This window comes from Melitaea cinxia, chromosome 18, assembly GCF_905220565.1.
Source record: "Melitaea cinxia chromosome 18, ilMelCinx1.1, whole genome shotgun sequence".
Lineage (NCBI taxonomy): Eukaryota > Metazoa > Arthropoda > Insecta > Lepidoptera > Nymphalidae > Melitaea > Melitaea cinxia.
In genome coordinates this window covers 6,893,774-6,917,040 of record NC_059411.1, presented here as the reverse complement: position 1 = coordinate 6,917,040, position 23,267 = coordinate 6,893,774, and the positions used below count along the sequence as shown (strand labels likewise).

General features: G+C 31.3%; 1 protein-coding gene and 1 long non-coding RNA gene across 2 annotated transcripts in view; one reads left to right on the top strand and one right to left on the bottom strand.

Moving 5' to 3' along the window:
- Nucleotides 1–8,150: 8,150 nt before the first annotated feature.
- LOC123662491 (protein GVQW3-like) lies at nucleotides 8,151–8,507 on the top strand. The gene has a single exon (XM_045597334.1). It carries the CDS (start codon nucleotides 8,151–8,153, stop codon nucleotides 8,505–8,507), a length of 357 nt encoding a protein of 118 aa, XP_045453290.1.
- A 2,555-nt stretch (nucleotides 8,508–11,062) lies between these two features.
- The window catches only part of LOC123662275, an 84,561-nt gene continuing 72,356 nt past the window's right edge, over nucleotides 11,063–23,267 (bottom strand). The window contains exon 3 of the long non-coding RNA XR_006744467.1: nucleotides 11,063–11,172. This is a non-coding gene — a long non-coding RNA (uncharacterized LOC123662275). The remainder of the gene's footprint in view (nucleotides 11,173–23,267) is intronic.

Sequence of the window (23,267 nt, the reverse complement as noted above, 5' to 3'; positions counted from 1 at the left end):
TACAAAGATGCTTTTGATAACATACAATATGGTTTACATGAAAATATATTTGTAATAAAAGTTAAAATAAAATATTCAAAAATACTTTTGAAATATTTGAGACATAATTATATCAAAATCATTTTAAAATAAATTTCTTATAATAACGTATCTGTAACGAAACATTTGCTGCAAGACAACTAAAACTGGTTGCCTTAACGACAATTAAGTCATTTGTCTAATTTAAGGTTGTGGCAAATAACTTTAAGTTCGAGATTTATATTTTATTATAATCTCATTTTAGTTAAATCCATTATTATTTATGAAAACCACTCTTTCATTGTATAAAATATTTCGTAGAATAACAATAATACAAATACTTTAAATAGAAATAGAATTTAAACAGAACCAAATGATGAAGAAAGTAAAAACATATTTTTGTAAAAATGTTTATGTTCCTATAATATGATAATTCTTGTGATTCGTCGTAACCGAAGCGAGTCGTATGTTTTTTGGTAGTATTAAAATTTAATTGGTATTTTATAATTTTGTATAAGGGGTTACATAGGAGGCACGTATCGAAATATTTTTTTTGTATTCATTGTAGTGGCACTTCCCGATAAACACGATACAAAATAATTTTTATGAACACACAATTTAAATGAGACGGAAATGTTTAAGTGCTAGATATCTATAAATATAAGTTCGTCATAATCGTAAAATAATGTTGGTTAAAGAAAAAAATGCGAAAACAATTTTTACCGTATTACGATACTACATTGTCTAAATATTATAACTATTGAAAATATATATTTATATTTTGGATTTCACAATAATCAGTCGATAAAATGATGGATTTGATAAATATTGAAATGATGCGTTTGTCTCACTAGAATTCAAATAGTTATGTCAAAAAATACTAACAATTATTTGAAATGAGTGCATTGTAAATTGTAATACATGTCAGATCAGTCAATATTGTTTGACTATGACAAACTGATCAGTAAATATTTATATACGGACGACGAGTTTTAATCAATACCATCAGGTTTTCTTAAACTTAACTGGCAACACTTTAGACTTTCGTGTTCCTGTTGATTAATTTTCAAATTAATTTCTTTTATACATTTCAATACCGTTGTGACGTCAGAATTAAGTTGTAGCTTTAAGTGTTATAAAAATTGTTTTAGATGATAATACAATTTACATTTTGATTTATTTGGAACCCATAATAAAACCTCTACAATCTAAATCATCTATCGAAAACACAGAATTTAATATTTAACACTGAAGTTAGTATGATTATTGTCAGGAAAATAATAAATAATTGTTTAAAAATAAACCGTACAGATAAAAAAAATGTTACATAAAATGGTCGTACAAAGGGTGAATTGTATTGAAATCTGAGTTGTTCCACGCGAATGACGCACGCGCCCCATCCGCCTCAGAACTCATTGTGTAGTCTTATATCGATACGCTTAAATCTCCATAGCGGTACCTGTATTCGTTTTGTAACAATATACAAGTAACAATTGATATTAGACGTTCGTGTGTATGTATTTTTACTTACTAGTTATTTATTCGTTTGTACTACTTTAGATCAATTCGAACTGACTGCGTTTAGGGAGATTAACGTTATATATAGCTTAAGTGAACATTTTTGCACCTTTACTTTAAGATTATGTAGGAATTGGTCAGGTTATGAAAAGTCAGATTATTTGTCCTGATGACCTGATCGAGTTGAGAATTCTCGGTTCATTTTTGTAATTTTTTTTTCAAGATGTTAGTTTTCAAGTGAAACCAAGAAAGCAATAAGTAATGTCTAAATATGTAAAATAATAAATTTTATAAATTACATTTATTGTATAGATTTTCTAGAATATTAAAACTACGTTTGGTTTTTTATATGATGCAATAGATGGAATTAAAATATGAATGAAAATGCTTGCGAGTAGCAATTGACTTTTTGGATGTCAGGATTTGTGACGCTAACATTAAATATGTTAAAAACTATCCACGTACATTTTGCTCATAAAGTATTCTTTACAAAATAGTTTTATCCAAAATATAATTAGTATAATGTTTAAGTAGATATGCAAAATGAAAAAAAAAATCGATATAATATGACGCCTGTCTAAGATGTTTCATTGTGCATCCATTTATATAACTTCCATGATATCAAAGAATTTTATATGTTGTTTGAAGAAATCATTATTTTTTGTATTTTTAACACAAATTATAAAAGACAACATTTCAACTAATCGCTTCTAATAACTAAAATTTATCTGAAATTCGTGCAGATTGCAACAATGTTATTCCATTAAAAAGTGTGAGTTTACTCCTTTATAAAGATATCGTTGTGATATTTAAAAATATATTTTTCTCATTCTCGCAATAGACGTAGCGTACGTATGGTAAACTCAGAACAGGTCAGCGTTACTGTTTCACATGCTTTCTCTCCGTATTCTTTCTCATTCCATGGGCCTTATTTTTAATTTCTTAAGGGTAACCTCAAATAAACGAATTTCAGATGATCCAAACTGTTTGAAGCGATAATAGTACTAATTTTCATTGTCTTCATCTCAACTAATAGAGTTTCACTAGACGTTTTATTTACAACTCTCAATCTAAATTGAGACTTGTAGTTAAAACATCATCCTAACAAGGACGCTACTGTTTTCATTGTCAAGTTAATAGAGACTGCGATGGTGTTGGTGTATTAGATGTGTGGTAAAATACTAAAAGTTTGAGCAAACGTACATTACATTCAATATTTGTCGACTGCGACACGTAGCCTCGATATACACAAGAAATATACGGTTGTACTTTATGGTGTACAAAAATATTTTTAAAATAGTGTTTAACGCGATAAATATTGAAATGTACTATGTTTGGTTATGCAATAATGATATGTGGATATAATAAGTAACTGCTACCTCAACGATGCCTGATATTTGTTGACGGTCTGTTGTCCAATGCGTGTAACGTGATGTTGAAATTTGAAATAAACGTAAAATAACTTTCATAATACCCTATTTACATTTTATTGTGTCAGTCAATCCCTATTTCTTTAATTAATCTGTATTTTTTTTGTTTATTGACATTCATGACGTAGCTACTGAATATCTTTTCAATTTTGTAGAGTAAAAATATACTTAAATATTTATCGATAATTATTTAAAAAAATGTTAACATACCTTTTCTTAAGCATTTGGCATCCTATTTTTTTTGTTCCAAATAAATAAAAGGAAAACATTTTATTTCTCATTTATGATATATAAATAAACCCATCGTTACATGGTAATTAAATTATAGTTATATATACTATTATATAATTAAACTTCGAACTTGTTGCTTTTCCGTATTTTCAAATCACTATTTTTTCTTTAAAAAATTACTAGCTTAAAAATTTTCCTCTTAAAAAATATGGAATCATTATTCGAATATTTTGAGTTTATTTTTGTCGAAGATATGTCGCTATAACTGAATCCTAATTGTAATAAAAAATAATAATATATATTTTTTTTTTGCTTTGCGTTACATACCTCTGAGTATAACGTTTTCATAAAGTAAAAATTATAATAATTACTTAAATTTTATTTAATACTTATGCATATTATGTACTTTGATGGTTTGCTGAGGTATGAAATCGTTTGTAATGTGTGCTTTGATCAAAATTAATAATTTCCAGGTTTCACATTTAATTAAATTTAACTAAAAGTTACAGGAAAGAAAATAAAACTCGTTTCTATTCAAAGACATTTATTCAAAATAAAAATAGACAAGGTTGCATAAAGTATTTTAATTAAATTCTCTGAATATTGTTTTAGTATGCTAAATAGCAGTAATATGTAGTAAATGATTTGCCTAACCTGACTAAAATTTATTTTTAGATTCTTTTCTCATTAATATTTTAAATGTTAAAAAAATTCAGTGTCATTTATCATTGTATATTATGAAAATAGGTTGATATTTTGAAATATCAAGTTTGACAGTTGTAGAAATTGCTTTGTTTTTCTTAAATAAACACGTGTCTCGATAATTCTACTACCGTAATTTAAGCGTTTGGTATCTTGATGTAAGTTAGATCGCCTATTTTTTAATTATAATAAAATCGCATTTTTAGTTGTAACTCTTGTACAATATGTAATTTGAATATGGGATATCATTTTCTTAACTTGTAATTTATGTGTAGAGGAATAAATAAACATTTTACTGTATAATCGTTTATTTTTTATTTACAATTTCAATCACACCATAATAAAAAATAAGTACTAATAAAGATCTACTACATGTAAGTGATAAAAATTAAATCATCATATTAATAGAAACATATATAATAGACAATTTTTTTTTCTTTAAAAATTAAATAAACATTTCAAAACACAGAAATCAAATAAAAATTAAAAAATATAAATAATTAAAAATGTCTAAAATAACAAAAGAAAAATGTCTTTTACTACAGTAAAGTTTACTATTGTTAAGGTTTTTACAATGTAGTAAAAAAAATCAAGAAAAATAACAACAATAATAAAGGTAAGGTATATATGTACATAATACAATGTATGTACGTTCAGCTTAAAATATGCGGTAGGTACAAATAAGGATGGGTATAATGAATACTGCCGTCCACGTGTGCCCCGACACGCTTTGGCGTCCGTCCCATAAATGCACCTGAAGGCTACTGCATTTATTTCAGTGCATCGTTGACACGAGCTACGTGCGAATATCATGATATTTATGAGTTTCTATTTGTAGTTCATTTCGCATCTTACCAGCTATATGTTATATTGGATAATTATAAATTTTTAATAACTACGTTTATTGTTGTGCTAGCATTAATACTTATTATATGTGCATTTTATTTATTTTATTAAATAATATTCTTCATTCATTATAATTGTTCGTCTGTTTACTATATTTTAAATTATTACGTATTTGTATTCGTTTTTAAAAGATATAATGTCAGTCAGTCGGGTTCGTATAACATATTAATAAACTTAAATCAATACTTTCTTTTCAATATAAATATTTTCATCATCATCATTTCAGCCTATTGCAGTCCACTGCTGGACATAGACCTCCACAAGTTCGCGTCAAAAATGGCGCGAACTCATGTGCGTTGCCCATAGTCTCCACGCTGGGCAGGCGGGTTGGTGACCGTATGTGTATACCCGTGGGGGTAAATATTTTAAAAGATTCTTATAGCACTTAAAACGCAAAAACCTTGTAAAAAAAATTCTTATAAAATCTAGGTACATAAAAGATAAACAAAATAGTTATATAAAAATACAATCCACGATGTCTTCACTTCCTTCTAGATGGTTTGAGCAGAACGCAGAGGCAGTGGCGTTACTGGCTGTTGATATTAACTTAACAACCAGCTAACCACACTGCCATCGCGGCCTGTCAATATATCTTCTTAAGATTATTCGTCTTCTTAAACCTATTCTTACTTCCTAAATAGGGCCGAAAATGTTAATCGGTTTTAAGAATTAGTAATTTGAATTATTTTTTTGTTTGAATGTAACATATCTTAGGCACGTCAAATATATATTGCATTTAATTTTTATATTCTATAGAAACAAACACGTCTAAAAAAGTTCAATGCTTATAAAAACAATTTAAACAATTTAAGTTTTTAAGTAACGAAACTAAAAAACAATTTCACCCAATTTTTGCGTCGACATATTTTTTTTGCAGTCACTTTACAAACTCTAAGAGTACATATGTATACGGTAGACAAGAGCACAAAAATGTATTTCGTTTGCTTCTCATAAAGTTTTCTGCTTAAATTATTTGTAGGCGTAAATTTTATGAACTCGATTAATATATTTTGTGACTCATATTTAGCTTGTTCACTACGTTCTCGATGCTTCAAGTCCTGGAAGCCTATACTCAAGACTAAATGACCCTTAAATTGATGAGAAAATCGGTCTGTCACCCTCGAGTTAGGCTATCTCGATATGCTTATATATTATGCCTCCCCTTATGCTTTGTATGTTTTCGTACCTGTAAAAACTAAAAAAGCATTTATATTTGCCCTGGACCTAAAAAAATGTGGTTTCATTATGATGATATTTAATGTTATAACTTTTTAAATAAAACACAGTTTCGTAGTTAATGTAAGTCCTCCTAAGTTTATAACTCATAATTATTTTTTTACGATATTTGCACTGTAAAATTGCTTTTATTCATTAAAAAAAAATTGGTGCGATGAAAACAAATGTAATTTGTGATCACAGAATTCTATTTTACCAAACAATATGTGTGGTTACGGCAGTAAAGAATATAGCCACCCCTCTCTTCCCGTGGGTGTCGTAAGAGGCGATTAAGGGATAACACAGTTCCGCTACAACCTTGGAACTTAAAAAGCCGACCGATGGCGGGATAACCATCCAACTGGTGGCTTTGAAATACACAGGCCGAAAACGGGCAGCAGCGTCTTCGGTGCGACAAAGTCAGTGATGACTATGGACAAAACACATGAGTTCACTGCATTTTTGGCGCGAACTTGTGGAGGCCTACGTCCAGCAGTGGACTGTTTTAGGCTGAAGTGATCAAACAATATGTAAGGTACTTGAAACGAAATAATGTAATTCACTTTGATAAAGTCGGTTAGGTAAACGCCTCCTATATAATTCCCTATTCCCTAAAATAAATAAAAGAAAAAAAAAATAATTCCCTTCACAGTATTTGGGCAGTGTGTTGGATATCCCTAAATATCCACAGTAGATAAGCACAAATGACCATATCACGATAAATATATGTAAAGCTTATAAAAATGTTTGGACGCCGTTGCTGAGACCGCTGCGTCAATGAGTCGAGTTACTTATAACTATTAAATGTTTTACATAATTATTTACATATTTTAATTATGTTGTTTTCGGACTATTTTAGTATTTTTGTATTATTTTATCAAGAACTCTACATGATTCTTAAGAACGTATGTCGTAAGCAAAGATATTTAATCTTAATCGCATGATTGGACTGATCGTAATATGAAATGATTAAGTTTTGTTTTAGCAAATAGTGATTTGTGATTTAATTGTCTAGTCGTCGTTTTTTTTTTTTTTTTTTTTTCTATATTTAAAGCTATATCGTTTATCGAGGCATTCGTATTGTTAATTGACTAGCCCGTTGACGCAGTTTATAGTGGCCTTACTTTCTGTTCTTCGGGTTGCGGGTTCGATTCCCGCCTGAGTCTGGGTGTAATATTTGTATTTTTATATGTATTATTTCTCTGTATATTTATCAAAAAAAAAAAATAATAACAGTCGGTTGTTACCTTTAACACAAGCATTAAATTACTTACCATAGGAACAGACGACCGTATGTGTATGTTATAAGATATTTATTTATTTATTTTATATATTTTAAATCCGCATAAAAAGGAAAAAGGCTAGAGAATGTAAAATGTGAGTGTGAAAATATGAGTTTAAAGGTAAAGCAAAAATTATATTTGTTAGACAAATCTGAGATTTTTCACCTTATAACAGTTTACACAATCAAACCTAAGGACATATGCATAAGCAACTAACTGCATGGATTAGGATGATCATTTTAAATTCATAAAAATATGTTTTAAAACACTCAGTAATCTTATACCTTTAATAATTGTGTTTGCAAGCAAACGAAAAAAAAAACCGACTTCAATTACATCGACAAGTAATACAACGTAGGTAGACGAAAAAATAGTCAAGTAAATATGCATTATCAAAGATTACTCCAAAAGTTGTAATCAGATCTCAATGAAATTAAAATGTAGCGACATGATAAACATCAGCTTTCGATTAATTTCAAAATCATCAAAATTGGTACACCCAGTAAAACGTTATGCGGATTTTCGAGAGTTTCCCTCGATTTCTCTGGGATCCTATAACGAAATCCTGGTTTTCTTATCATGGTACCACACCAGAGATATCCCCTTTCCAACAAAAAAAGAATTATCAAAATCGGTTCATAAACGACGAAGTTATGCCCGAACATATATATATACGAGGATGCGTTTTTAAGTTCGCGGAATGAGAGGGTTGGAAGGGGGTGATTAGGTTCATTAAGATCGTAACGTGTTTAGTGACTCATAATTAGTATAAATACGAGATTTCATTGTTATTAGATTATTGAGCTATCGCCAACCAAGCAACATAATCAGGAGGGAAAAGTGAAATATGGAAAAAATTGAATATCGTGCCGTTATAAAGTTCCTTACCAAGCAAGGAAAATCAGTTGCGACCATAATGGATGAGATGTCATCGGTTTACGGTGACTCTTGTCCAGGAAAAACCATGGTGTACAAGTGGCACAGTTTGTTTAAAAAAGGAAGGGAATCCCTTGAAGATGACCCGAGGCCGGGCAGGAGCATCGAGGTGACCACGCCAGAACTTATTCAAAAAGTCGAAAAACTTGTACTCAACGATGCTCGACTAAAGAAGAAACAACTCGCAGAAATAGTTGGCGTATCCGATACAACCATTTTTAAAATCCTGCACGATCATCTTGGCACGACTAAGGTCAGCGCAAGATGAGTACCGAGAATGCTCACGCCTCCGCAAAAACAACAACGCGTAGAGTGTTCACGTTCATTTTTGGACCTCTGCAATGAAGACAAGGAAGGTGTATTGAGTCGAATTGTTACTGGAGACGAAACTTGGGTTCATTATTATGAACCTGAGTCGAAACAAGACTCTATGCAGTGGCATAAAAAGGGCACAGCACCCCCCAAAGAAGTTTAAGGTGTCACAGTCAGCTAGGAAACTTATGGCAACGGTCTTTTGGGACTCAGAAGGAATATTGTTGATCGATTATAAAGATAATGGTGTTTCTATAACCGGAGAATACTACGCTTCAATATTAGAGCGATTAAAAGAAGCCATTAAACAGAAAAGACGGGGAAAATTGACGGAAGGTGTGCTGCTTTTGCACGACAATGCGCCCGTCCACACGAGCCGCGTTTCGTTGGCTGCCCTGCTTAAAGTGGGCTTCGATATTTTGAACCACCCACCCTACAGCCCAGACCTGGCCCCGAGCGATTTGTACCTCTTTCCAAAAATGAAAAAAGAGCTGCGGGGTAAAAAATTTACCACCGATGATGAAGTTAAGGAGGCAGTTTCAGCGTATTTTGAGGACAAAGACAAAACATTTTTTTATGAGGGTATAAATAAATTAATTGAAAGATCTGAAAAATGTATCCGTCTTGCAGGTGAATATATTGAAAAGGAAAAATAATTTGGTTTTTTTATTTCAACCCCTTACCCTTCATTCCGCGAACATAAAAACGCTCTCTCGTATATATACGGTCGAATTGAATAACATCTTCCTTTTTTTGAAGTCGGTTAAAAATGTAAATCTTGTATGTATATATAATATATAATCTGAATCTCGGAAACGGCTCTAACGATTATCATGAAATTCAGTATGCAGGCGGGATTGGGGGGCGATAAATCGATATAGCTATTTCATTTATTTTTAGGATTAATTGAGATTCATTAACATAACAGGTTCCTACCAAATTTGGCTAGGCAGGGCGGGAAACTCAAGTAGTGAAGGTGAGCGTTGATGCGCATCTCAAAGGGGGCCTCCTTAAACCTACACCTAGGTCGCCAGTCCTGGGAACTGCTCTGAGTTTCTCCTTCTGCCACACGATAAACCCAGCACCCGCAAGGTGAATCCATGGAATGCTAAGAAGTTCGTCTCACTAGGTGGGGAAATCGGGCGGACCCGAAATTAGAAGACTCCAGTTCGAGTCCAGATGTATCTTTTGTGAGCAAATCTATTATGGGGAGCGCTTTATCAACGCATCTTATTCGTATCTAAGTATATTTAAAAAAAAATAGTATTTTATATTATTATTTCGGTAAGATTGAAAAATATTATTCATATTTCATCAGTATGTTATTCGTATTTAAATATAGTTTCTAAAAAACAGGATATACTAAAAAAATACCGAGTTAAGCCTGTTCATTCGGGTACTTCTATTATAAAGATAGAGTTAAAATTATATTATTACTAGCTGACCCCGCAAACGTTGTTTTGCCATGTATGTTATGACCCCTCCCCCCCTTATAATTTCATCATCATCATCATTTCAGCCTTTCACAGTCCACTGCTGGACACAGGCCTCCACAAGTTCACGCCAAAAATAGCGCAAACTCATGTGTTTTACCCATAGTCACCACGCTGGGCAGGCGGGTTGGTGACCGCAGGGCTGGCTTTGTCGCACCGAAGACGCTGCCGCCCGTCTTCGGCCTGTGTATTTCAAAGCCAGCAGTTGGACGGTTATCCCACAATCGGTCGGCTTTTTAAGATCCAAGGAGGTAGTGGAACTGTGTTATCCCTCGTCGCCTCTTACGACACCCACGGAAAGAGAGGGGGTGGCTATATTCTTTACTGCCATAGCCACACACTTATAGCTTAGAAATGAAAAATAGATATTGGCCGATTCTCAGACCTAGCCGATACGCACACAAAATTTCATAAAAATCTGTCTAGCCGTTTCGGAGGAGTATTTTAACTAACATTGTGACACGAGATAATTTGCACTCAATAAGTATAATCATTATCACGTTACAAAAATTACAATAAGTATTTATACGTGAGTAAAATTAAACGAAAAAAAAATATCTGTATAATAAATAATAAATGAATTAATTAATATACAAAAACGATAATATACAAAAGCAATAATAAATTTTTTAGTTGTTGATGCCGGTAGAGCAAGTGATAGGCAAATGATAGGTATTATAATTTATGTGGAGTAATTGTGAGGTTTTTCTCTAAAAATTTCTAAGATTTTTTAAAAACATCTTAACCTTAGCGTTTTAATATATATGATTTTCAAATTTAAGTGAGATCTTTGTTTTTGTTCTCTAAACGTATTATCAAACATGTCGTCAATGAAATTTTCACCAATTTTGTTGAGCACGTGGACTGTTTGTCAACCGCGTCATATAAAGCCATACCACAGATTACTAAATAGTTACCACGTACCTTCCAACCAAATATTTGGACTAACTCGTTAAAATTGACAAATAGTTCGTCAATCGTCTAGCTCTTGACAATTGGCTTAATTATCCTATTTGCCTACGATATTATTAATTTTAATGAATCTAAACATACATATTAATTTAGTTTTCATTAATCGCAGTTACAATTTGTCTTCATATCTCCACAGCCGCCATTTCCTTGTCCATCCTGAAAAAGAAAACGATATAAATTAAGTATCGCGTGCTCATTTATTTTACTTTTCATTTGCTAAGTGAAAACATAGGTAATTACTTTGATTAATCTCTTTATATTCTGTACTTAACGACTATAATGCTAATTATTTTTTATATTTCATTAATTTTTCGCATTAATTGTATTAAATTAAAAGTTGAATGTGTTACATTACTCGTGATATGAATTTAACAAACGCTAAATCGTTATAAATCGTCCTAATTGTAACGTAGGTAGGTATATATTTAAATGTTAAATAATGTTTGTCCTGGGTCAACAGGTAGAAAATTTTAATATAGCATCCAATATTTTATCAGGGTATCGTTAAATATTCGTATTTATATACTTGTTACAAATATTATATTAAGGGTTTTTTTTTTTTTGAAGATGTTACCGCTACGTGATACAACGTCGTAGCTTTTCGTAGTTTTCTTAAAAAGCAGAATTACTTACGGACCTACCGCAGTTTTGCCTAAAAATAAATTGCAAAGTATGTATAAAATGTTCAGTATTTCCAAAAATATACATATATTTTTAGACTTATTTTTAATAATCTTCTGACATCTAATCTAATGACATACATAATATGTATATATTATATAACATTATAAATCAAAACTAAATTTTTGATCATGTTATGCTCGTATGTTAGGCCATAAGCACCTGAACTAATTTCAATTACAATTTTCAAATTTCATTTTTGTAATCGACTGCGTAGCTTCTTTGTCAAATAAATGAAATCACATTACAACCAATACATTGTTTATTAATTTGTTAATATTATGCAATAAGTAAAGACCAAGATCGCCTGTACCTTTAAGAAAATACAAGAGAGTAGTCAAATAATGTTGTAGTTTATGGTTATACTAGCGGACCCGGCAGACGTTGTCCTGCCCGGAAAACAGCTACCAAATTTGATAGCTTACATACCGATAGCAGCGCCACCTACCGGGTCCATTTGAGATAACTACCCTATCTCCCAAGTTAGACCAAATTACAGATGCTTAAAAAATTTGATAAAAATTGGTTCAGTTGTTTCGGAGCTACATACAGATAGCAGCGTCACCTACCGGGTCCAATTGAGATAAAAACTACCATATCTTCCAAGTCAGACAAAATTACAGATGCTTACAAAACTTGATAAAAATTGATTTTGAAGTTTCGGAGCTACATACAAATAGCAGCGCCACCTACCGAGTCCAATTGAGATAAAACTACCCTATCTCCCAAGTTGGACCAAATTACAGATGCTTACAAAATTTGATAAAAATTGGTTCAGTTGTTTCGGAGTTACATACATTTAAATTTTTTATTGTTAACGCTCACCCGCGCAATCCTTATTGGGGATGAGTTATCCTAAAATTCGCTCATTGATCATTTCTACATCACATAAAGGAAATTCGTACCAAATTTGGAGTCGATAGTTTAAAAACGGGAATTTTCCATTGTTAACGCCCCCGCAAGAACATTATAAGTAATGTGAAATAGCTAGTTAATACCATTTTTACTGTATGTAAAATTAAATTAAAATGCTGTCTACAATCAAGATCAATTTAATCATTAATAACTTATGTAAAATGCGCCCTAATATATTACTTAACATGAACTTTATCGAATAGTAATAAAGTTCAAATTGACTCTATATTTTAGTTAGAAAACGTTTTTGTGGGAAAAGAAAAGGCACGTTTTAGGGTTTTCCTGGAAATTATTCGAATTTTTCTCGCCGTAAAAACCATTCTTGGACTTCAATGAACATTTAAAAGACAGAATTGGTAAAATTAGTCTAGGCGTTGTTGAGTTATGCGCTTACCAACACATTTTGCGATTCATTTTTATATATAAGAGATATATATAGTTATTATATATTTAGTTCAAATTGACTTTTAAGTATTATCACAAATATTTTGTATGGGAGTATAGAAAAGTGTTGTTTTTAGACTTTTTCAGAAAATTTAATTATTTTTTTTTAGAATTTTTCTCTCCGTAAGAACCATCCTCGTACTTCAAGGAACATTTTAAAAAAAGAATTAGCGAAATCGGTCCAACCGTTCTCGAGTTTTGCGCTTAGCAACACATTTTGCGATTCATTTTTATATATAAAAGAAGATTATAAGTTAAGAAACATTCTGCAACCGTCAACGTTAGCAAAAAATGTAAATTTACTGTTTAAAACGCTTTACCTACGTATATCACTTACAAATATAATGACGTATGGACCTATGAATTGATCTCTGAAATACTCTAGATATAACAATATATGTTTTAGACTCAAGGCAATTAATAATTATCATCTAAGTAATTTTATATATGTATATAGTTATAGTATAAATGAGTTTATTTGAGGGGCAGCACAAGAGAATAATACTAACATCATTAAAGGATTTCACTTATTTAATATATATACGATACATAGTATATTGTTATCGACCTTATCAAAAACTTTCCCAAGCGTCTATATACACAAGTCCAACCTGTAATTTATTATCCACAATTATGTTCAAACAAATAGTTTACGTTAAAAACGTCTACGAGACCAACTCTTCTACGTTTCACATGTAATAATTTCGTCAATTCAAGCATTTATTTATTCAGCTATCAGATTTTAAGTTCTTTGTTTCCAAAATGCATGAAAATTGCATACAACTTGAAATAAATGTACACCAAAAGATTTGATTATTTCTATTCATTATATTATATAAAATCTAATGCTCGTTAGTATCATACAGTAAACTATTGTGGCCTGTGTACTTAGTTATAGTTTTTATATTTGATAGAAAATCGTTATTTTGTTTTGTTACAAAATGTAAAACAATTCATAAAAATAAGTAAATATATACATAACTTATAAAGTTTTATATTCGAACTATTTTTATATTACTTACTCTCTAGATTTTTGTAGGTATAGGTAATAGTGTAGACATAGAGACTTATATTCTACTAGCTGTGCTCGCGACTCCGTACGCGTGGAATATTGACTTTACATGTTCAACGTGATTCTTTAAATTGACATAACATTTTTATTTATGAACCGGTTGACATGAAACAAACGCTAAATGTTAAGTGAATGTTACCACAATATATTAGTGAAAACCACATCTAAATCGGATAAGCCGTTTCTGAGGTTAGCGTGCACAAACGCACAGAAAAACAGACAAAAAATTCTAACAATAATTGTTTTGGGTGCTATTTGCGTTGATAAAGGTCCCAATAATATTTTTCCTTATATATCATCCATGCACAGATACCATGTGTAGATCTGTTACCTTATATTAATTGGGTTAAGAGAAATGGTCATTATTATTGGTTATAATTAAATTTTATAGAGCGATCATTAGAAATGAGAAGTTAAGACTATGAATGAGTTAGTACTAGTGGGCAGACGTTGAAATAAATTATTATTTGTTACAACATTATTGGACAGAAATAAAACTCAAAGCTGATGATCGAAGTCAGTGATGTGGCTTTAACATTTGTTACAATTATGTCAATACGATGTCCTTTGTGGTCGTATCTGAGCTGTAAACTACATATGTGGAAATTTCATAAATAGGATAAAGTCATAGTTAGGATAAAGGGCTTTTAGGCGATTCGTTGGTACTTAATGTACTATGCAGCTCCTCTACGGTTTAGCGGTTTCATGTATGTTAATTCCTCAGGAATATGGGAACCGACACATAAATGTTATTTAGCAGTCTTTTCTCAAATCTGGATACTACATGATTTGAAAGATAAAAACGAAACTAAACCTAGCTAGCTAACTTCGTTTTGAACCAATTATTTGTATGATCACGTTTTCAACTTACTAGACTCTAAACTTCAATTTAAGCTTTATTGTTGTTTAATGAACTGAAATAAAAATTTAAACGACTCGTTCACCCATAACAAGTAGTTCGTTCAGAATTACAAAATGTTAAATACGCCTTTAAATTGTGCGAAGAGAAAGTCATCCACTGTGTTTATTCATTAAAACCGTCTACACATTTGCTTAAAACGCTGCCAGCGCTTAATACACTTAATAATTCACGGAGGGATTTGAAAGTGTTTCTTATTATTGCATTACGATGAAATCGCTTCCTTCTGCATCGTGCTTGCAATAAACTTCACGATTTATTGAAATACCTTCTGCTGGCTAACCAGCGTTTTCCATTGAAGTCACGCATGTTGCGTGTTCGTTTATGACCGTTTGTTTCCTTGATATGCTATTGACATATTATAAAATTCTATTGAAGTTTATATAATTCATTTGGATTAATGGTATGGAAAGAATTTCCTCAGTAAAATGCACTTTCATAAATACTATTGTAGGTAACAATTAATCTTACGTCAAACTTTTTGGAGACTTTAGTGTATTTTATGCCTAAAAAGCTTTTGAAATATTCTCAGAAACAAAAAATTATTACTAATATTGGCATTGTTTTTTTTTTAAATAGACTATGATATGTATAACTATGATCATAGTCAAACATTTTCTAATAGAAGATGAACCTTTAAGATATCTGAGGTAAGGTTCAGCAGGAAATATCCTGCTTAAAATGAGGAGTACCTAAAAGGAGCAAGCAGTACCTCGATCTTACAGAACATCACAGCTAAATAATACTGCTTTTTAGCAGTGTTGTGTTCCTGTGGTGGGTGACCGGAGCTCTTGGTTTGGCAACGCGCTCGCGATGCTTTTGGAGTTGCAGGCGTCTATAGGATACAATAGTCGCTTACCATCAGGTGAGCCGTACGCTTGTTTGCCGAACTAGTTGTATAATGAAATAAAAGGTACAGTCACCAACCGATAGATGTATATCTTTCGTTGTAAAGAACCTTATAATGACGAATTTCGGTACTAGTCATGTCGTTAAAGTTACAGTTACGATCACAAAGCGAACATGATACTATTTGATCGTCAATCAAAATCAATATTTCGAATCATTATGTTTCGTGTGATAGCGTAGCCAAAAAACCTTATTTCTTGTTTTCGAACAAACATATAATTATTATGTATCGAAAAATTGCTTCGTTTGAACGCGACAATTTCACATTCTATCAGATTCCAACATTTTTTTAACTATTAATGGGTCTGATCTTAGGAAGGCCATAACAAAAGCAAGACCGATACGAAGTATGGATTTCGCATGTATCGATTCGATTTCATCATCGATTCATCGATTGTAATTTCGCAGATTAATAAACAGTGTGCATCTACGATTTTTTAAAGTAACTAAATGTTATCAAACAGTTTTATATAAAGGAATTGGAATAGATTTACTAATTAAGTTACATATCGTAGCAACGTCGTGTTGCGTAGCGTTGTCTTGTGAACGATAGACACTCACGTTCTGACTGTTGCGCCATAGTAATTAAGGTCGCATAATTAAAATAACAACCATTTAAAACTAATCGAGGTAAGTGTATTTTAATTTATTCGGTACGAATAAAAAGTTGTGACGAAATTTGAAATAAATATTATCCAAAACATTGACAGTTGTAGAATAATAATGATTAGTTTCGATAAAATTATAATCTGACAGAAATAATATTAACTTTGTTTTTAATGTAATATAACCTATTAGGCTAGGTACCAAGATTACATTAATATATAATTATAAATTATTATAAATGTATCTTACTTTACAGTACTACATGTATTAGTTTGCCAATGCTAGGTATTATATTCTGTAAACTTTTGTGGAGGTATATGTAAAAATAAAATATATTATGTATGAATAACACAATGTTTTGGGAAAGTTATGCTCATTTAAAAAATAAGCGTAAAATAAAAATTTTCATCTTCAACGTAATTCTTTGCAGTCTACTAAACGTTCTCTTACCTTTCTACACACGTTTTAATATGAAAGTGGTTAGCGAAATTTTTATACGAAAGTGGTCTTTCACTTTTTTAAATTGTGTTTTTTTGAATTTCATGTAACTTTTTTCGGCATACAAGCGTACGGCTCACCTGATGGTAAGCGATTACCGTAGCTTATAGACGCCTGCAATACCAGAAGCATCGCAAGCGCGTTTCCGACTCTACTCCAGGAGCTCTGTTCACCTTACCTACCACAGGAACATAACACTGGTTGAAAGCAGTATTATTTAGCTGCGATCTTCTGTAAGGTCGAGGCACTTCACCAATCGGTCTGCTCCAGATTTTTAGCAGGATATTTCCCGCTTTGCCCTATCTACCTCAAATTATATTTAAATCACTGTGTTTATCTTTTAAATCGGTTAATCGTTGAAATCATTTCTTATTTTATTTATAAGAGATATACGTGGACCCTAATGCAAAGCATTTACATTTCTACAATTTAACACGACTATTTTATAGTAATATTATTCCTAGCCCTTTGGCTCTATTTGTAGAGCCAGTGCTCTCTGCTTCAGTGGCTATGGGCTTAATTCGTGCTCCAAGTTTGAATGTAGTCTATATTTTTATATGTGTGTATTATTTATATCTATATATGTAACAAAAATATGCACTTGCATTTGCCAGCTCTCAAAAACACGTGACATACCTAAAATAGGAGTAGACGATAGTGTGTGTATATTAAACATATTTATTAAATAGCCTGTAATATTCCACTGCTAGGCATAGGCCTCTTTCCCCATGTAGGAGACGGATCAGAGCTTAATCCACCACGCTGCTCCAATGCGGGTTGGTGGATATATTCCCTTTTATGAGTAACGATTTCTATCAGGTGTATATGATAACAATCGGGAACGACAGCGAAACGTGCTCTCCGAGATACAGTGACAAGACCCACAAGGACTAACAACCTGACTGGAAATAAATATTTGTATAACATATTTCATTACAATTTTTATTATTTAATACAACAATCCTGTACATATGTATACAATATATTTTGCTATTACTTTTTTATTAAAATAATATACCTATTAACAGATATTATAAGAAGCAAATAAGGCTACTATTGATATCAGAAAAACTGCGTTAAAAGCAAAGAAAAATAATTTTGTCAGCCTGTTTGAAATCGTAAGCATTAAGACTAGTAAATACAAACACTACATAATGACCTAGAAAAAGTATGGAATTGGAGAGCCTTAGGTAGTTCTTATTTATTTATTTTTTTATACGATTAGTTTTGTATCTTTTCATAAACACCGCTTCAGTCTTTAATGTACTACTAAACATTGGATGGATCGTAAAATCTAAAAAAAATCATTTTTATCGATATAGCAGAAGTAATTAATGCATTCATGTATACCTACACACACACACATATATATATATACATATATATATATATATATATATCCCAAACAGCTGAAAGTATAGTCAATTGGATTGGATATTGACGTGACCGTCGATAATACAGTGCAACGGTATTACAGTATTCAGGGTTGGAACTTCATTACTAGACTGCTAGATGGCGTTGAAGTAGCTAGATTTTGAGATTTTTTGACAAACATTTTTTTTTATTTTTCGTATTTTTTTTTCATACAAAGTATCCTATGTTACTTTTCATACCTCCAAGAATATGTGTACAAAGTTTCATGATGATCGGTTGAGTTATGTGTCCACGTTTAATTATCGGTAGACAGATTTTATTCTATTTTGGTTTTAGATCAGACATGCTAATTTTTTATCGCGTTTTTTTAAATAATTACTTATATCGCGGATATAGTTCTAACGTTTCCTTTGTTAATGATATGACATTGTGGAACGGAGCCACAAGCTCGAGGCAAGACGCGCATTATTCTTATATCAAATGCAATGTAGGACAATGTCTTATCTAATGTCAGTGCAGTAACAGAGATACTGGATAGTCAGGCATAACTGTTTGACTATCAATAAAAACTAGCACATTAGTAATACTCAATACTAACTATTTATTATATACTTATTTTATCCGCCTTTGTTTGTGTCAGGCTAGGGATTGAAATCTATTTCAAAATATCAGTGACGTGGGTATTATGTACTTAAAAATGTCTTATCATTCGGAGACTGCTTACTATATTCTTGGAATAGATTATTCTTTTTATTAATATGTATATTTTACTATATTTTTATTTCCACCCATAATTAAATTTATAATTAAGTCATGATATGCTTTTACAAATAAATAAACATAGCCTCAAGATAAAATAAGCAAATAAATAAATATCTGCATCATACACACTCGGTCATCTGTTCCTAAAGTAAGGAACTTAATGCTTTATGTTATAGGTAACAACCGACTGGTATAACCAAATATATACATTTTTTTTTTTTGATAAATATACATAGAAATAATACAAATATAAAAACAAATAATACACCCAGATTCACGCGGGAATTGAACCTGCAACCTGCGGAACAGAAAGCACTACAGAAGAACTTCCTTAGAAGGACCGGACCACAGGCATGCCTGATCAGGACTAGATAAGGCATGTAACGCAGATGGTTGGTCTGGACCTGATCAGGATGAGATGAGATTTCCTGATTCGGGTCCATCGGGCTTAATTTTTGTATACAACTGTTCTGGTAGCTTAGTTCGTGAGAGGTGTATTAGTAACGCGTAACGATTTCAAAAGCTCTAATAAAATTAAATTTTGATATCTAATTCTTGTGATTCATTTATATATATTTTATTTATAGTACTGTGTGGCTACGGTACTAAAGAATATAGCCACCCCCTCTCTTCCCGTGGGTGTCGTAAGAGGCGACTAAGGGATAACACAGTTCCGCTACCACCTTGGAACTTAAAAAGCCGACTGATGGCGGGATAACCATCCAACTGCTGGCTTTAAAATACACAGGCCGAAGACGGGCAGCAGCGTCGTCGGTGCGACAAAGCCAGTACTGCGGTCACCAACCCGCCTGCCCAGCGTGGTGACTATGGGCAAAACACATGAGTTCACGTTATTTTTGGCGTAAACTTGTGGAGGCCTATGTCCAGCAGTGGACTGTATAGGCTGTAATGATGATGATGATTTATATATATTTTATAATACCTATTGTATGAACATGTAGATAAGATTAATAAGAACTATACATTATATTGACTAGCCCGTTGGCGTAGTTTGTAGTAGCCCTTCTTTCAGTTCCGCGGGTTGCGGGTTCGATTCCCGCTTGACTCTGGTTATAATATTTATAGTTATTTATTTTTTTATAAATGTATTATTTCTATGTATAATTATAAAAAATATATTTATCATATCAATCGGCTGTTACCTATACCACATGCATTAAGTTGCTTAATGCTTAAATGCTTGCCGTAGGAACAGATGATCGCGTGTGTATGTTTTAAGATATTTATGTATTATTCTTTATTAATAATATAAATAATTATAGGATTAAAACGATTTCATATCAATGTTGTTTTATCTATTTCTAGTTCTTCACCTCTACTCGAGGTTAGATATTGATAAAATGAACTATTACTGTCAGATAGTAAAATAAATTTAAATAATTATATTCTAAGCTAGATTCAGATATAAGCGTATAGTATTTATATATTTTATTATATTTAATTGATACTAGTGGTCGCCCAGTGGTCGAAATTCGACCATAAATTTAGTTTGAACATTACTAAGGATCTGTTCTGTAAGCGTCTTCGGTGCTACAAAGCCAGCCATGCGGTGACCAACCCGCCTGCCCAGCGTGGTGACTATGGACAGCACACATAAGTTCACGCCAATAAATAAAATAATAAATTTTTGGCGCGAACTTGTGGAGGCCTATGTCCAGCAGTGGACTGCGATAGGCAGAAGTGAAGGTTCTGTTGTCAAAGACTATATTTGTATAAAAATAAAAAAGAATAAATATGTGTGTGTCAAATACATGGTAGTGTGTGTAATGTTTTTTTTTATTGATTAATTTATTTTTATGCAAATTTTAAAAATATATTAGCATTCTGCACTCCTTCTCTATATAAACTATACTATAAGTGAAATTTCATACTCTTCCGCACGCGCAATTTTCGTAAAAAGGTGTAAAAAGTTTTTGATTTACGTAATAATATATAAAAGATATATATATATATATATATATATATATATATATATATATATATATATATATATATATATATATATTTATATATACATATATATAGGCTGAGTCTTAATTAATGAAATTGATTAATTTATCCCTATTCTGTTCGGATTTGATCGAGTTCCTTTAATTAATTTTCATGAGATGATTTTACATTTTTGGTGTGTCGCACATCGTGTTAATATTTGAATAAATCTTGTAGACCGTGATTAGCGCGTTCGAGGAGTAGATCACTTGTTGTATGATAGAATGTTGATGTACAGTTTGTTGAAACGTCCAATTTTTGTTATGATCGTACAGTTGACAATGTTTAGAATGATAATAAACCAAAACACGAGTGTAATGCCTAAGGCCTTAATATATTTAATCATTAGTCTAACTATTCTCAATATGTTCTTGATGAGTACTGCTGTGGTAATCAGTCGAACTGTTTTCTTTTTTTTTAAAGAAAACACACTCATTACACAAATGCTTACATCACCATAAACATCTCTATATCTTATATACATAGTTACTATGAACGAGGATCGAACCCGCCTCAGCAAGCGCTATAGTCAGCTGATAACTGCGCTAGTACGTCGCCGTATTACGCTGTTTTAGTCTATGTTCCTTGTGTTGTATTAGACTTTTAAACTCAATTATTTTTAATCGATCTTATAATAAGCTAATTATTAACATGTTTAAGCAGACATTATTTTGCATTCCGTTAACATTGTGTTGGTTTAAATTTTTCTTTATAAACATTTTCAGTGTATTGTTACCTGTGTTTGTACATATATTTTGTACTAGCATCCCGCCCCGGCTTCCCGTGGGTATTTAACGAAAATTTCAAAATAAATTTTTCTCCTAATTTTTTTTCAAAATATATTTGTAGCCTATGTCACCCGCGAATAGTGTAGCTTCCCAACAGTGAAATAATTTTTAAATCGGTTGAGTAGTTTCGGAGCCTATTCAATACAAACAAAACAACAGTCAAATCTTTCCTCTTTATAATATTAGTACAGATTATTGCATTGCATATTGTAATTCTAGTACAAAAATAAAACAAAATGTAATCGGTTTTAATATAAATTTTATTCAAATTTATTACTGTCGACGGAAAAGATATTGCAATTTCGGAAACGATTAACTCATATAATTACTTATAACGTTATTACGATATCCTTTATGAATTGTTTTATTTGAAACGATACTTGATTTTTCCTTTCATTTGTGGACTGATTTCGATGAAAAAAAAAATTTTTTTTTCTAAAAATGTACATTTAAGTTGGTTCTTAATAAATTCACATTGAAGACAAAAAATTACGGACGAGAAAGACGAAAATTTAAAAAATATATAAAGCCATTATATGTAAAAGTAATTGTTAATTGAGTACTTTCAAATCGTTTCAACTTATTTTCTTTTCTCTGTTAATGAAATAAACTAATAGTATAGGAATTAAAAATAAAAAAATTACAGTAAAACTTCTAATAGGTCAAATGAAGCTTTTCATTATTACGTAAACGTGTTGTTCAAATTGATGATTCACCTCGCATCACTAATTAAAAGATGTGCTCGTCGCATATAAAAAAATTATGCCTGCTGGTTACATATTAAAATAGTTTAAACCAAAGATAAAGATATGCTTAAAAATAAAACAATAAACTAGAAAAAAAATATATATTTATTGAGTCGTACCTATATAAAAACATATACATGACAAAAGCACACAAAACATTGTAAACAAAAGACAAATAATAAGTAATACATTTAGGTAACAAAAATAAAAATATTATTTAAAAACAATAAACTAGTGTATAAAAATAAAAAATCTATTTTCAAATATTTATTTCAATTACCCGTTTGAACTGTTCAGTATGTACCAAATAATAGTTTAATTTAATCGTACCAAAATTACTCACCTAGTTACGTTAAATTCTTGTTCAATATTTCTAGTAATACGTGTACTATAAAATGAGATTACAATGCAAGGCCGCATAAGGCTTCCCCCGCACTTGTGGACCTAACTATACTTGACCTAATGTCGTTCTACTTGCTTATTCTATTAAATTCCAGTGACAATTCTTTAAACATTTATATTTGCTT

Bases quoted from the DNA above. Each gene is read 5' to 3' on its own strand.
- LOC123662491 (XM_045597334.1), top strand. From the start codon at position 8,151: ATGGAAAAAATTGAATATCGTGCCGTTATAAAGTTCCTTACCAAGCAA.